This window comes from Phyllostomus discolor, chromosome 13 (genome assembly GCF_004126475.2).
Source record: "Phyllostomus discolor isolate MPI-MPIP mPhyDis1 chromosome 13, mPhyDis1.pri.v3, whole genome shotgun sequence".
Taxonomy (NCBI): Eukaryota; Metazoa; Chordata; class Mammalia; order Chiroptera; family Phyllostomidae; genus Phyllostomus; species Phyllostomus discolor.
Genome location: NC_040915.2, coordinates 40,648,401 through 40,663,632, shown reverse-complemented (window position 1 = coordinate 40,663,632; position 15,232 = coordinate 40,648,401). Strand labels below are relative to the sequence as shown.

The 15,232-nt window shown below is 63.1% G+C and overlaps 2 protein-coding genes across 2 annotated transcripts in view; both read left to right on the top strand.

Moving 5' to 3' along the window:
- The first annotated feature begins 2,633 nt into the window (after window positions 1–2,633).
- On the top strand, window positions 2,634–8,794 carry ZFAND2A (zinc finger AN1-type containing 2A). Its single transcript, XM_028528733.2, has 5 exons — window positions 2,634–2,895; window positions 4,036–4,132; window positions 4,476–4,570; window positions 6,230–6,358; window positions 8,464–8,794. Exons 2-5 carry the CDS (start codon window positions 4,078–4,080, stop codon window positions 8,617–8,619), a joined length of 435 nt encoding a protein of 144 aa, XP_028384534.1. The 5' UTR covers window positions 2,634–2,895; window positions 4,036–4,077; the 3' UTR covers window positions 8,620–8,794.
- Window positions 8,795–11,947: 3,153 nt separating this feature from the next.
- The window catches only part of C13H7orf50 (chromosome 13 C7orf50 homolog), a 50,111-nt gene continuing 46,826 nt past the window's right edge, over window positions 11,948–15,232 (top strand). Inside the window, exons 1-2 of the mRNA XM_036014816.1 lie at window positions 11,948–12,036; window positions 14,944–15,073. Of these exons, the coding sequence (XP_035870709.1) occupies window positions 11,954–12,036; window positions 14,944–15,073 (213 nt within the window). The 5' untranslated portion in view covers window positions 11,948–11,953. The remainder of the gene's footprint in view (window positions 12,037–14,943; window positions 15,074–15,232) is intronic.

Below are 15,232 nucleotides of genomic sequence, written 5' to 3'. Positions count from 1 at the left end.
TTCAACAGAGTTTACTACAAAATTTTTTTCATTTTGAAATAATTTGACTTCCCCAAAGTTGCAAAATTGCGAGCCCACATGCCCAGCCTCTGTGAATAGCGCCTTACAGTGGCACTGAAAGAGGATGGGGTTGCCTTGGCAACCGACCTGCAGCTCAGCTCTGGCCCAGGTCTGGCCCAGGTCTGGGAGAGCCTCCTGTCTGGGCAGCCGCCGCATCTGTCCCTGCGGGAGGACCTGATGCTCCTGGGGACACTGGTCTTCACTCACTCCGTAGAAGCTCCTCACCAAACTGAGGTCGTGCACTTTGGGCAAGGAAGCCCCCTGGGGCTGCCACACCCTAGCCGGGCCAGCCTCACTCTGCAGTGGCCACACTGTTGTCTCCACTGAGTGCCTGGGGGCAGGTCGTCCAGACTAGACCGCTGTCCCAACCACAGAGCAGTCCACCAGGTGACCACTTCTACTGCTGTCGGGCCCCTCCCTCGCTGACACACTCGCCTCAGTCCTATCAGTGGGGACTCCTGCCTTTTTTAAAATTAAGATTTTATTTCTTTGTAGAGAGAGAGGAAGGGAGGGAGGAAGAAAGGGAAAGAAACATCAGTGTGTGGTTGCTTCTCTTGTGTCCTGCACTGGGGACCTGGCCCACAACCCAGGCATGTGCCCTGACTGGGAATAGAATCAGTGACCCTTTGGTTCACAGGCCGGTGCTCAATCCACTGAGCCACACCAGCCAGGGCATTTCTTTTGAATTCTTGTTTCCTCATTCTGTTCTGGTTGAATGTTTATTTCTTCTTTGGCTCCAAACCATTGGTTTGAGTCCCAGTTTCCTTCCTATCACTGTTGGTTCCTGGTACATTTTCCTTTATTACATTTTGCATAGCCTTCACTTTTTCCTCTATTTTGCGACCATACTCAACCATTTCTGTGAGCATCCTGATGACCAGTGTTTTGAACTCTGCATCTGTTAGACTGGCCATCTCTTAATCGCTTAGTTGTATTCTTTCTGGAGCTTTGATCTGTTCTTTCATTTTGGCCACTTTTTTTTTTGTCTTGACTCACCTGTTATGTAGTGAGGGGTGGAGCCTTAGGTATTGGCCAGGGTGGAGCAACCCACATCGCAGTGAGGTGGCACTATATGTGAGGAAGAGGTCAGAGAGGGGACAGGGCCACTTGCTCAGCTCTTTGCCAGCTTTCAGCCACTTTCCGGGCTACCCACAAGCAAACTGGGCCCTTCTGGTGCTGATTCCCGGGTGGGTGGGTCTGTGTATGTTCTAGGACCCTGTGGGTCTCTCCAGTAGACTCTCCTGTGTGGCTGGGAGTTTCTCCCACCGCCTCAACCCCTACAGGTGTTTTCAGTCAGAGGTTTGAGGCTTTATTTCCCCCTCACTGGAGTCCTGGGTTACTTGGTCTGCCTTGTCCCCAGCTGTTCCTCCTGGTTTATCCGCACTTGAATGTGGGACTGTCTGCTCCGCCAGCCACGGCCTTGCCTACCCCGGTCCTCCAGCCGCTGCCTTGCTGCGAGTCCTCGCTGTCCTGGCTGCCCGTCTCTGCCCCTCCTGTCAATCTGACAGATGTTGCTTCTTTAACTCCTTGGTTTTCAGACTTCCATACAGTTTGATTTCTGGCAGTTCTGGTTATTTTTTATTTTTTAATTTGTTGTTGTCCTTCTTTTGGTTGTGCAAGGAGGCAAAGTATATCTACCTACATCTCCATCTTGGCTGGAATCTTGCTTTCTAAATACCATCCTCCACTAGAAAGAGGCTGCTGTTGGAGAAATGCTGATTCCAGGGCTGGGGCAGGGAGAGTACAGACTGAGCCTGGAACATCTTGTGCCAGAAGGTAGGGAGGGGCACAAGGACAAAGAATGATGGGGACACGTCCCAAGAACGGCATCCAGCTGAATGGGGCTCTCATGGGCCAAATTTGGACAGTTTAACATCAAACTAATGAGAGCAACAGAACACTACCCACTCAATAAAATGCAAACTCATGAATCTATACTGATACACACAGATGAATAAAAAGTAAACAGAGAAGGGAAATCTTTTCCTTATATTAGAATGCCAACTAGTAAATGTCCAAGAGTAAATGATGGAAACTTTAAAAAGTAGTATTTGGCAATGACCCCGGTGATTCAGGCAGAAGTCAATGGTAAAGGTTCAGGAAGTCAGGCAGAGGTTTATGAACAATGGTGGGATTTGCAAGAGCTCCCTACACAATGCTAATCCACAAACGGAACGATGGAGAGACCTAGCAGATGTCGGTGTGACTGGCAATCGCCTTGCGCTGGTTCTGCGGGCGCAGGGACAACGCACGCCGGCCGCGACCCTGACAGCTCCGGACCTGGCAGAGGCCCATGCACCTGCTCCAGGCTGGCGAGGCCGCTGGTGCGCGCCGCCAGGCTCTGACTCAGCTTTCCGGCGCCGCGCACGGGCTCCGCGCGCCAGCGCACAGCTGTGTCACGGTGACTGCGCGCCCAGAAGCTGCCGGATTGTTGGAGAAGGGAGGTGGAGGGCCGAGGGGGGGGGGGGGGCGGGCCGACCCGGCAGCGCGGGACAGGATTGGTCAGCCTGCTAGTGACGTTTAGGGGCGCGACGGGAACGCCGGGCCGAGGCGGGACGCGATTGGCTGTCCGGGAGTGTCGTCATCGGGTGCGCGGGAACAGCGGGGTGCCGGCTGCGGTCCTGCGCGTCGGCTGCAAATAAATGCGAGGGACCCCGAGCGGCGAGATGTTGCGCTCTTCCGCGGGCTCGGACTGGCGTGGGTCGCCGCTCGGGTCCAGTTTTCACCTTTTCGACTTTGTGCCTCAGGGCTGACCACGGAGGGGGCGGCCCAGCTTCCCGTCTGCGCCACCTTCCGCTCGCCTCCGCGTCTGTGCGGGCTTCCCACGAAGGCCAGGTAGGAGGCCGGGCCGGGCGCAGGGGCGGCAACAGGCGTCTTGGAGCGTGGCGCCGGGGTCACACGCGGTCGCAACTGTCGCCAGTCGCCCGAGCCCCGGCTTGTGGGGAGAGATTCCGTGCTAAGGCCCAAGCAGAGGGCCCCCCGGTCCGGGGCTCTCACGCCGCCGCCATGGTGTCCAGGACCGAGGTCGGGTTCTCGGCAGTTCCTTCCACAAGGAGTCGGCGCACTTACTCCGCTTCGCGCGCTGTGGCACAGCGCCGGGGGAACCCGATGTGGCCCCTCGCTCCGCAGGGCTGACGGACCTGTCGTGGGGAACCAGCGGTGCCCGGAAAGAAGGACCGGATCCTTGGAGGGTAGCGGGGCCCTACGGCTTAGGTGCAGCGTGGTGAGGGCGGTGGCAGAGGCCCTTTGGAGGCAGTGACGCTGGGCCGAGGGGAGGGGCACGAGCACATGTTGTTTGGGGCTTGGGGGACCGCACAGGGGACGCTCCCTGCCCCTGGGACTTGACTTCCGGGAGGGGCGAGTCTTCAGAGGTTGGGTGGAGGGGACCCTGGGAGGCCGTGCTGGGCCTGTTTCCTCCCCAAAGCAGCAACTCCCCTAGTTGTCTGTTCTCCACGGGGTCAGCCCCCAGCTGTCATTACGGAGTAAGTTCTGAGTGAAACTCCTCGCGCCAAGGAGTTAGAGCAGGGAGGGATGGAGCTGCTGCGTGTCTTTGGGGTAGTGCAGTCCACAGGTGGGATTTCGGCCCTGGGCCCTGGAACGGGGTTTGTTTGGGTCCACGAGTGCGTGAGCAGGAGGGACTGTGACTCAGAGTTCGCTGAGGCCGCGACTCTGACTGGCAGTGGTGCAGACTGAAGGTGGGAGTCCCTGTCCATGGAGTCCCACCGGGGACCCAGGAAAACCAGAATTCGGGGCCAGCTTCCTAAACTGGGAGTCCAAGGGGACGGTTTCCAAAGGAGCGGGACTTGTGCTGCCCCTCCCTCGTCTCTCTGCTGAGGGACTAGAGTTTGTGAGGCTTCCAGTCCTGTGAGGGCCTGGGGTGACGGGGACGCCTAGCGTTCACTCTCTTCTGCTGTGAGTCAGACCCCAGGGGCGACTCGCCGTGGTCCACGCCTGCTGACCCCCTGGTTCCTGCAGGTGATCCCGCCGCTGCCGCTGTGCTGCCCGTTCGGCCTCACCATGGAGTTCCCGGACCTGGGGAAGCATTGCTCAGAGAAAATGTGCAATCGGCTGGGTAAGCGCTTTTCAGAGAATGTTAATGAAAGGCGGGCGTTTTGTTGGCTGCTTTATGGGGAGAGCTGGCCGGCAGAGTGGTTGCCGGGACCCGGTGGACAGAAGATGCTGCCTAGTTCCTCACGGGGCCACACGCTCTCCCTGGACACAGAGAGCCTCACGTGCTCCTCCGTGTCCCTGCCGCTGTGAGCGCCACCACCCCGGCGTCCTTCTCCTTGCGTGTGCTAACTCAAGGGTGTGCTTGATGGCCCTCGAGAGCTCAGTGTAGGGGACACCTGCTGAGCGTGGTCTGCAGTTCTTTAGTCTTCTAGACGCTTGACCATTTTTGTGTTTTGTTTTTCCAGACTTCCTTCCACTAAAATGTGACGCGTGTGAGCAAGAGTTCTGTAAGGATCACTTTGCTCGTGCTGCACACAAGTGCCCCTCTGCATTCAAGAAGGTAACTACTCTCTCTCGGAAAGATTCTCTCGCTCCCTAAAGCTGTGCTTTCCGCAGTAGACGCTGGCCGCGTGGAGCTCACAATCGAAACTGAACAAAACTTTCTGCAGCCTCTCAGTCACACTGGCCACGGCTCAGGTGTCCAGTGACCGTGCGTGACGGTAACTCCTGGGTCGGACAGTGCAGACACGGAGCGTGTCCACCTCACAGGGAGTCCCGGACAGCAGAGCTCTGAACAGAGAAAACCCTTCCTGTCCAGGGGTTCCTGGAATCGGATTGTTGTACCCAAACACTCAAAACTGCTTTACATGTTACAATACTTAGTTGCTTTGATTTAAGGAAAAACAAAGCTGTGTTTTCATGGGCACAAGAGACGGTTGACCGTTTGCTGTGGAATGTAGCGGGGAAGGTATCGAAATGCCTCCTTCTCTGGGCGATGGTGCACCCTGATGTCACATTCGGGTGGCTCAGGTAGCATGTGACCGGAACTGGGAGGTGACTAAGGACACCAGCTGGCTGAGCCCCAAAGTCCAATGCCTTAGTTATGGGCCTTGCAGGTGGCTCCCAGCTTGTGCGTGCCTCCTTTCAGGGTGCCGTGGAGGCGGTTTCGGTGAGCTCTGCGCCGGCACTCTGCTGGCCACCGTCGCGGTGGTCGGCGACGGGATTGCCTTGCGGTCCGTGCTCTGGTCAGTGCCGGCCGGGGTGTGACCCTCCCGCAGGTCCCAGGACATGGGGTGGGGCAGGGTGACTCACACACGTTACTCACGGTTACCAGGCGCTGATGACAGCACCAGACTGCCTGGCTTGCCTGTGGACTTGGCCTCCCCCCATGCAGCCTGGGCAGGGAGAGTCTGCCCGTGATCTGCGAGCGGTGCTCTGCTTCTGGGCTGGGCAGACTCGCTGGCTGGAGGGGCGGCCCCTGGGCGACCTTCCCTCTCAGCCCCAGACAGCAGGCCCCACGCGTCTGTGATCGCCTGTCACCGGTCTGGAGGTCAGCTGTCACCCACCTCAGTGTTCTCAACGAGCCGAGTCTCCTCTCAGGAGGTGGTCTCAGCTGTGCGGGGTGTTCAGCAGCTGGGCGCTGCGTCGGTGCCTGTGGAGCGCCCCCACCCGCCCCCAGTCTCGGGCTTGGCTGGTCCCGCTGTGCCTGAGTGCCTGCCTCGCCCAGCCGTGCGCCCACTCACCGGCCGATGAGCCAGTCCCCCCGTGTGGGGAAGTCAGAATGGGTCAGGACGGCTGTGGGCGGGGGAGGGAGCCAGACGCCTCCCGGTGGGGTTTTCTTCCGCCGTCTCCACTCGGGGGTCTTTGGGCAGGTCCCCCTCTCACCCAGACGGTGCCGGACAAGCAGCCCTCGTCCTGAGACCGCTGGGCTGCACTCACCAGCTCCCTTCCTTGGCTGCCTTCGCCCCCTGACTCAGGGTCCCCCTGCAGGCAGGTCACGGCCCTTGTGCTTGAACTCCAGCTTGCCCTGGACTCCATGCAAGGCCACTTCAAGTCCTGGGGCACGGTCCCGTTAGTCCTGAAACTAACAGCACCCTCCTCGCACGGGGGTCGGCCTGGACCCCGTCTGCGTTTACCTGCACTGCACCTCCGTGCCTTTCTCTCGCATGAGTTCTGCTCGTCTCGGCCTGGAACGTCTCCTCGTGTTCGCTCTTTGCAGGACGTGCAGGTCCCGGTGTGCCCGCTGTGTGACCGCCCGGTCCCAGTGAAGAAGGGGGAGGTACCAGATGCCGTGGTCGGTGAGCACATGGACAGAGACTGCCAGCTCCACGCTAGGACAGGAGAGAAGGTGAGGACGGTCCTGTGTCAGCCCCGTGCACGCCAGCGTCCTTGGGGGCCGGCCGGTTCCCAACCGAGAGCCAGCCCCGGCGCCGAGAGAGGGGACGCTCTGGGGGCGGGCTGGTGTCGCCCGTGTCGGGGGTGGCGGTCTTGACTGGGCCGTGTGCACGCGTCCTCCGAGGAGTGAGGGCCGCGCTCGGGTCTGCGTCCCCGCGGGAACGTCACCCCGTCCTCCCGAGGTGGAGGGTTAATGTGGCTTTCGGGAACCGCGCTGTTAACGTGCACTTTTCCCGGAGCACCTCCGAGGGGAGGGTAAGAGGAAGTGAAACAGGCCGGCCCCCGCACCTGCTCGGCAGCCTTGGGCTTTTAGCCCGGCTGTGCACCTGTGCGTGGGGGCGGGGCGCCCCTCGGCTCACCGCCAGTGCGGTCGGCCCGGGGCACGTGCTGCTAGGTCTCGGGTCTGGCGTGCCTGCGCTGGCCTGGGCGTCGCCTGCTCACCACGGCACGAGCTGAGCGCCGGGCTCCTGTGCCTGGTCTGGTGCCGTGCTCTCCTCCCCACGCCCCGCCTCCCAGCGGCTGTGGGGTGGGCTGTGCTCGGAGACGTGGCCCAGAGGTTCCCCGCACGCTTCTCTCTCACGGGGCGGGGCCCCAGTTCCCCGCATCTGCCTTGCTGTGTGTCCCCGGTCTCCTGTGTCCTTGGTTTATTCCCCTATTCTGGTGGCGGAACACCCCCCACTTTCTCCCCGCGAGTGAGGATGGGAGACAGATGGACCTGAGTTTCCAGGGTCTTTATTCCCTGCCCCTGCTCAGCTGAGAGCGTCCCTGCTCCGAATCCCTCCCTCGGCGCCTGCGGGCGCGGCTTCGTACCCTGGCGTTTGCTGTCAGAGAGCGCCCAGGCCGTCTCCTGTGCCCCTGGGGGAGCCAGTTTCCCTCTGGGCGGCCGGAGGGTCTGCTCTCTGTCCTGCAGTCTGGAAGCGACGCGGAGCGCCCCGGGTGTGGGCCCACCCTCATCCGGGCCGGGAGCCGCAGTGTCTCCACTCTGGGATGCCGTCCCGGAGTCTCTCGTTCCTCCCCGACCCCTGTCGGGCACTGCCCTCGGGACAGGCCTCCCGTCTTTCCTCACGAGTTTTTTCCTCTGTGTAGCCTGGGTCACAGCAAAGGTCCCCTCGCCTGCCTGGGTGGCCGACCGCTCCTTTGCTCAGTGGGGGCAGTGTGGGCTCTGCCTTCGCTGTGGTCGCCCCCTGACCCTCCTCAGGAAAGCGTGCAGGTCTGTGTCGTCTGGGCTCTCTCTCGGGCCCGTCCGACGCCCTGCCTGGGGAGCCCGCCCCTGGCTTCCGGAGTTCCGGGGCCAAGTGGAGGGAGCATCAGCCCTCCCCTCGCCGCGGAGCGTGCGCTCCTCGCTGTCCTCCGTGTCCCCGCCCCGTCCTCCCGTGGGCTCCTGCCCGCTGCCGCACTCGCCCAGGCCTCTGCAGGGCGCCGGAGAGCGGGCGCCTGTCTCCTGCTGGCGTCGGTGGGGCCTGCTGCCGGCAGCGGACCCTCAGCGCCAGGTCCCCACGCCGTCTGCATGCACTCGTCTCCCCCGAGGCAGCCCCCCCGGCTGCCCGTCCGTGCCGGAGGGCTCCCCGCAGCTGCTGGACAGTGCCGGTGCGCTGGCGTTCTGACCTTCACAGGCTCGGAGGTGCCTGCACGTTTATATCATAACCTCCCCCCCCCCAAAACCCAAGAACTGATGGCTGCTGGGACACCCCTCGTCTGCAGAGCCCCTGGAGCCCGCTGCTCTCTGTGGGGCTCTGCATGGTGCCCCACGCTGGGCCCCCTCCCCTCATGTCCCTGGGCCCGCCCCCCACCCGGCACACCCTCACCCCCTGTGTGAACCTCCAGCTAAAGGGCGGCTTTCGTGGTTGTCACCTGTGAAAGCTCCTGTCTCCTGGTGCCCTGCCGTTGTGGTCACTGCTGACCGTGATGACCGTGAAACGCTTCTCGGAAGCCTCAACCTCCTCGCTCCGCGCAGCCAAGGACCGTTTCTCCCGGGTGTTGGCGGTCGCACGGGGGCCGCTGGGTGGGTGACTGCCTGCCGGAGCGGTGGGGGTGCTGACGTCACTCTGGCCCTCTCAGGTCTTCACGTACCGGTGCTCAAGGGGCGGGTGCAAGAAGAAGGAGATGCTGCCGGTGGCTTGTGACCAGTGCGGCGGCAACTTCTGTCTCCAGCACAGACACCCCCTGGATCACCGCTGCGCACGTGGGCGCGGCCCCGTCAGCGTCCCCGGGTGAGGAGCAGCCTGGCCGCGCCGTGCTGGACGTGCGCCCCCCGTGACGGGGCCGAACCCGCGCCTGCACCGTGGAGGGGGCAGCCTGCACGCTGCTCTCTGCCGGTGGTGGCGGGCGCTAGGTGTTGGCCGTCGGGGTTGCGCGAACACGGTCTCCATTAAAGCTGGACGTGAGATCGCAGTGGAGCACAGCTGTCTTGTTTCCCGGGGCCGCCGGACAAAGAACCACTGTGGGGGGCGGGGGGGGGCTTCAACGACGGGAGCTCCTCACCCCTCGGTGTGGAGGCTGACGCTGGCTGGGTCAAGTGTCCCGGGCCCCTCCCTCCACTGCTGGTGGGTGCCGCCCGGCCTTGGGATGCCTTGGCTCGTGGACGCGACCCCCCAATCTCTGTCTTCGCGTTCGCACGGTGTTCTCCCTGTGTTCGGATGCCCACTCTCCACAACAGCGCCGGTCGTGTGGGATTGTGGTCCCGCCCCTCCCCACCCCACCCGACCCCGCTGTGAACTCATCCGGACCCAGTACCCCCGCAGCGGCCCCAGCTCCACGTGAGGTCACGGTCTCAGGTTCTGGGGGTCGGACCTCAGCCCACCGTTTTGTGGACACGGTCGAGCCCACTCACTACTGTTAATCAACCAGAAGTACTTTCCCCACGTCTGGCCCTAGGAAGTCTGCCTGCATTTCCTGCTGAATAAAAATGGAAGTGAGTTCCTTGTTCCGCTACGCTGGGCTGTCTCCCCGAGGTCTGTGCCGCACCAGGCTCAGGGCTCACTGCCACCCTCCCCCTCCCTGCGGCACCGTTGGCTGACTGTGGGTGGGCCTTTCCGTGTGGGGGTTCGGCTGCGAGAGCCTCTGAATTCAAACCGTCAGGCGCTTTGAGCACACTGGCTTCCTGTTGCCCAGCTCAGCGACTCCAGTGTGAGTCTGAGTTGAGACGGCACACGTGGTCAGCCGAGTTTGTGTCAGGGGTGGCAGTCTCTCGGCCCCGCAGCGCAGCTGCTAGCTGGCCACCGGGACAGCCCCTGGGTGTGCGGCTGAGCACAGGGAGCGTCCGGACCCGGCTCTCTCAAACCCCGGAGCACACGTGGAGGGGGGTGTTCCAGCCCGGCTGTCGCTGAGCAGCGGCGTGGCGGGGTGGTCTCTGAAGTGCCCTGTGTGGCCCGCTCCTCTGATCCACCCTTCTGGTGGCCTGGGACAAATCTAACGGTCTTCTGTCCTCTTTCGGGCCAGAAGGAAAGAGATGGCATGCCTGCATCTGTTCTGGCCGGCAGGCACATCAGTTTACTGTTGGTTCTTGTATCCTCCCAATTGCGCGGGTGCCTCTGGTGCTCTGGCGCTTCCATGCTGCTCACAGCAAAGGTCTGAAACTCTTTCAGCTTTTCCAGCAAAGTGCATAAATCCTTTTTTTGCAAACTCAGCCATGAGAAGGGCCTTCTAAGGTGGGTTAAGCTGCTCGAACACCCTCCCTCCAAAGACTGTAAAATAAAGCGGCTTAAAGAGCAGAGGGGCCGGATGCCAGACCAGAGGGTGGCTCTGCCCAGGGCTGCGGTTTTCCGGAGCATCGTCACTCCAGGAGCAGATGGCTGGTCAAGCTCTGGCTTCATCGTGAAGCTCCCGTCGTGGCCGTCGCCTCAGGAAAGGGGGAGGACTCCCACCCACCTTGCCAAGGGTCCTGGCCCAGAGGCGGCCCCCAGCCCACTGCCCCCGCTCCCCTGAGAACAGTCCCAGGTCCACGCTGACTCCAAGCGTTAGGCCCGAACGGGCAGCCCCATGTGTGGCGTGAGGACTCTCGCTTCCTGGGCCCGCGGGTGTCAGGAAGTGGGGGGACAAAACGCCGCCCGAGCTGGGGCCTGATGCTGACCCACAGTGGGTCATGCAGCTCTGGTCCCACACGCCCACTGTGCCTGCGTGGGCAGATCCTAGCAGCTACTCTCTCCTCGCTTCATAGCCTCAAAATGCTGCAGGGGACGGGGCTGTATCCGGTGTCCACTCTACAAATAGGTGGTCAGAGCCCTTTCTGCAGTCGTCCTGATGTGATGTGTTCTGGAGCAGCACTTCTCCAGCCTTCAGATACGTCCGAGTCACCTGGAGGCCCTGTGGGCACGGTGGGTGCCGCCCCCAGTGTGAGTCCAGGGGCTCTTCCTACCTGCACCCCGGTGAGGCAGCTGCTGCTGCTGCTGCTTCCAGGACCACTTCCCTCACTGGGGCCCACTGTGGGTTCACAGCAGGTGCTCCACCGCACACACCATAGGTGGCCAGTGCAACCGCAGCACTTGAACTTGCAATAGTCAAGTTGAAACTATTCAGTTACTAGAAAACTTCAGAGCATGTTAGGGACTCAGGTATGTGGATCTTTCTGACCCGTACATTTTACGAAATCTGAGTACAGACCAGGTCTCTCTCATAGAAATTACTGTCCAGAGGAAAACACTGGGCTTTGAAGACCAGACCAAAAATTTAGTATCTCACTGTTGAAAAGTTACACGTTGAAACGATAATATTTGGGATGTGGTGGATTAAATAAAATATTAAAGTTTTTTTTTACTGTTTCATTTTGTTTTTTAACTGGCTACTACTGACTAGAAATTTGGAAAATAAGTAGGTGGCTTGCATTCTATTTTTGTTGCGTTCTTGATCCTCAAAAGTAAAGGACAAAAACCATCCACATTTTATCAGGAAGAATTACCACTTCTGAGTCTGCTCCTGTTTCCGCCCGCGGGTGGGATCGGACCGCGTACCCGCCACACCGAGCTTTCTGGGGAGCTCCAGGCCCCCGCGGCTCCGCGGCGCACCGTGTCAACCACGGGCGTCCGGGTGGCTCACGGGCTGGAAGGTTAGGGGAGCACGAGGCCCTGCCCCGGTCACTCCGCGCGGCACTGGGTGTTGTGTCCAGAGGTTTCAGTCGCTTGCAAACGACGAGGTCCGCGTCTCCCTACCTTCCCGGCCTCCGCCGTGAGCGTCCACTGCAGCGAGCTGCGGCGGCGCTGAGCGGCTCACCGCGGGGCGGTGTGCCAGGGGGTGGGGAAGCCACAGGCGGTTCAAGTTTTCGTACAAAGTGCCCATATTGATTAGTATTAGGGAGTTTGGAGATTCTCCGTAGTGTCAAAAGTTTGCAGGCGTCCTCCGATCACTTACGCCCAAGGGACCCCGCACTCGGAGACACCCAGCCCCACAACGGCTGTACCCCGGGCCAGGCACCGCGGTGCGGGGCGGCTGCCTGGCAACCGACTGTTCTCAGCGACTAGTGGCGCCCAGAGATGACGCCACCGCCCGCGCCGGCTCCCCCTCGCGGCTGCCGCTAGCCATTGGCCATTTGGGAGACGGAGGCGGGCTCCGGCCAATGGGAGGTGCCGCTCACGAAGGCGGGACCGCGTTACCCGGGCGCGGCGCCTGCCGGAAGTCGGTGTCCGCGGCCACGCGCAGGTAGGCGAGCACGGCGAAGTCGCGGGGTCGCTGGGTGGTCGTGGTGCAGGGGCGCGGGCGCGTCTGGACGGCCTGCCGGGGGGCGGCGGGCGGGACACACGGGGGCGCCAGCGTCTTTCGCCTCCGGGCGGCCCTGCGGCGCGCGTGGGCCGAGCCGCCGGCCGCCTCAGACTTTCTGTCACGGCGCTTCGCGTGGCTCCGGCCGCTCCAGTCCCCCGGGCGACGGCCACGGACGGGCCTGGTGCACTCGCGTGGATCAGGGGAGGGAGGAGAGGCGTCGGAAGGCCGCGATGCGCGCCGCCAGGGAGAAGCATCCCGCGTTAGTGGTCGTCGTGGCGCCCGCTGAGGGGGCGCGCGTGCGGGGGCCTGCCCGAGCGCCCGGCGGCGGCCGAGGTGAGTGAGCGCGGGCCGGGGGTGCGGAGTGGGGACCGGAGAGCGCAGCGGGCGGGGAGGCAGCCCCTGAAGCCCGCGGGCCTCGGCGGGGACACCCGCTTTCTGCAGGTGAAGTGGGAACCCTGGGCCGGGCCGAGGGTTTTCAGCCGCGGCCGGGCGTCCTCTGGTGCCGCGCCGTGAGTGGACGGGCGGGCGGGGGCCCGGGCGGGGCTGTGGAACCCCGCGGGGGGACGGGCCCTGTCTTTAGGCGCTGGCCGCATGGTTTTGGCATCCTGGGGTTTTCTCAGGCTGGAGTTTCTTTGGGGGGATACGGATGCCGTCTTCTTGAGCCGTTAGAAGCTGTGTCTGTTGCGTTCGAGTCTTGACGGGCCAGGGCGGAGGTCTAGGGGAGAGGGGGCTCCGAGGAGCCTGGTGGCAGCCGGCCAGGAGGGGGTCTTTCTCGCTCGCGCGCACACGCGTGTCGTGCATCATCCCACGGGAACGCCTTTGGCAGCCCTGGGGGAGGGGACGAGGGAGAGTGGCAGGAGGGGGTGAGTGTGAGTGGACCGCTGTTGAGGACCTTTCCAGAGAAGGGAGCGGGCTCGGGGTGAGGAGCGCCTGGAACGGGGAGTTCGTGAGATGTGGGGCCTTGCGGTTGACTCGTCGGAGGGGAGGGGGCGGCCTAGAGTGCCGCCGGGAGGAGGCGGGGACAGGCCTCAGCCCGCAGGACCAGCGCGGGGCCTTGGTGGGGGCCTGGACGGTCTCCACTGTGACCGGGGGAGGAGTCATGGGAGCTTGAGGAAGCCCAGGGACCGGGAGCTGAGTCCTTCCGCCGAGGCGGGAGTCAGACGGGGAGGTGATGTTGGAGCCGGAGGGGTTAGGAGAGGTGGACGAGGGGACGAGTGTCCGGCGGGTGGCTGCTGTTGGGGAGCGTGGTGGACTGACTGGGCAGCCCGGAGCGCCCTGTGGACTGGTGGTCCCAGTGCGTCTGGTCCCCGGGGGTCCAGCTGGCAGGAGCAGGCGCCGGAGTTGGGGCTTTGCCAGAGGACGAGCCGAGAGTGAGTGTAAGGGCGCGATCCTGATGACGGACCACGGACACGGCGCTGTGGGCATGGAAGGGGGAGGGGTGAGGGGCACTGGACCGTGGAGGGCCCGTGGGTTGCGGTCTTGGTGAAGTTGAAGGGTTGTTGGACTGACCCCACAGTGCCCAGAGGCGGTGAGCTGGAAAGAGCTGGAAGGATGGGAGGTTGAGGTGCGTGTTGTCGTGACGGGGTCTCGAGCTCGGCTGTGGGGGTGGAAGGGGGCGCCGAGGGCCAGGGAGCAGGAGGCCGGGGGCTGGAGGCCATTCGTCCGGGTGGGCGAGCCAGAGCTTGGAAGGGCCCTGCGTCCAAACGGACGGGAGCAGAGCCACAGCCCCGGGCGTGGGGAGTGGGCCTCTGCTCCCGGGCACCTGGGCCTGACCTGGGGGGCCTCGGGCTGGGGGGACCCAGGCCTCCCTCTGGGCCCGCTGCCCCGTGAGTTGGGCGGCGCCCTCCCCTGTCACCTGTCAAGACCTGGGGAGCAACCTAGATGCACTGGGTGAGCGCGGACATGTGCACCAGGAGGGGTTGTTTCCAGACTGAAGGAGGCTGACTGGGTCTTCCAGGCCCCGTGCGGCTGTGGCTGTCTGGCCGCCCAGGCCGGTTGGCCCTGGCAGAGCCCAGCAGTGGAAACCTCCGGGACTGCACAGAGGGCCCCTCTGCTTTCTGCTCCTTCCTAGGCTCCACCCAAAGGGGCTGGAGGCAGTGGGGTGTGCGGGGCTGGGGGTCCTGGCTGCTCCCGCCAGGGCCCAGCAGCGGCTGGAGTTGGTTCAGGTCCTGCTTCTCCCTCCAAGAATCAGCCGGCGCCCCCTCAGGCGTCCCGCTGTGAGGACGGGGGCTGTCTGCCCTGACCCCTGTGACGTGCTGCCAGGCTCCTGGCCGCCACCGTTTCCCTGGGCCCCCACCACGCAGCCCTCGGGGGCGACTGGTGCCCGAGGTCCCGGTCCTGCTGTGCTTGGGAAAGCAGGCACGCCCGGTTCCGCCGGGCTCCTCAGGTCGCACGCCTCCCTCCCTGTGGCCCTGGACGCTGCTTGGTTCCCACTCCCAGAGCACCTGGGAGCTCAGCTGCACCCGGGCTCCACCTGTGGGCACCCAGCACCCAGGTGACGGTCCACTCGGCCCCCGGCAGCCTCCCTGCTGGGTGGGGAAGCCCGAGTCAGCCCAGGGAGTTTCTTCTCGCACCCTCGCTCACTGACTACTGCATATTGCCTGTGCAAACAGCTGTCAGCCTCCGGGTGCCCGCCCGCCCTGCGCGTTAGGACACTCACCCGGAGAAACGGCATCCCCGGGTTGTTTCTTCGGTCGTCGCAGGCGATGAAACGAGGGGGTTGACTCTCTTTTCACTCTTACATACTCTCTGCATTTTGTGAAACAGGCATTTCTTTCAAGATAGGAGGCTATAAAAATATCACATGGCCCAAGAGCTTTTATTTCCGATCTCCTCTCTCTGCTGCAGGATGGCAAAGCAGAAGAGGAGAGCCTCTGCAGTGCCGGAGCAAGGGAGGAGGAGAAAGCTGAGGAGGGCGGCGGCCGCGGAGGCGGTGGTGGCGCGAGAGGGCGCCCAGGGCTCCGAGCAGGCCCCCGAGGTAGGTCCTGCGCGCACACGGCCCGCCTCGCGGCCCGACCGACCGGGCGGGCAGTGGAGGTCCTGGTGCCGGCGTTTCTCCGGGTGGCGCGGAGGCTGCACGTGTGTGTCTCGGCGACCTCCAGAAGCAGCCGGGACCGACGGGAATTTCAGTCGCCTG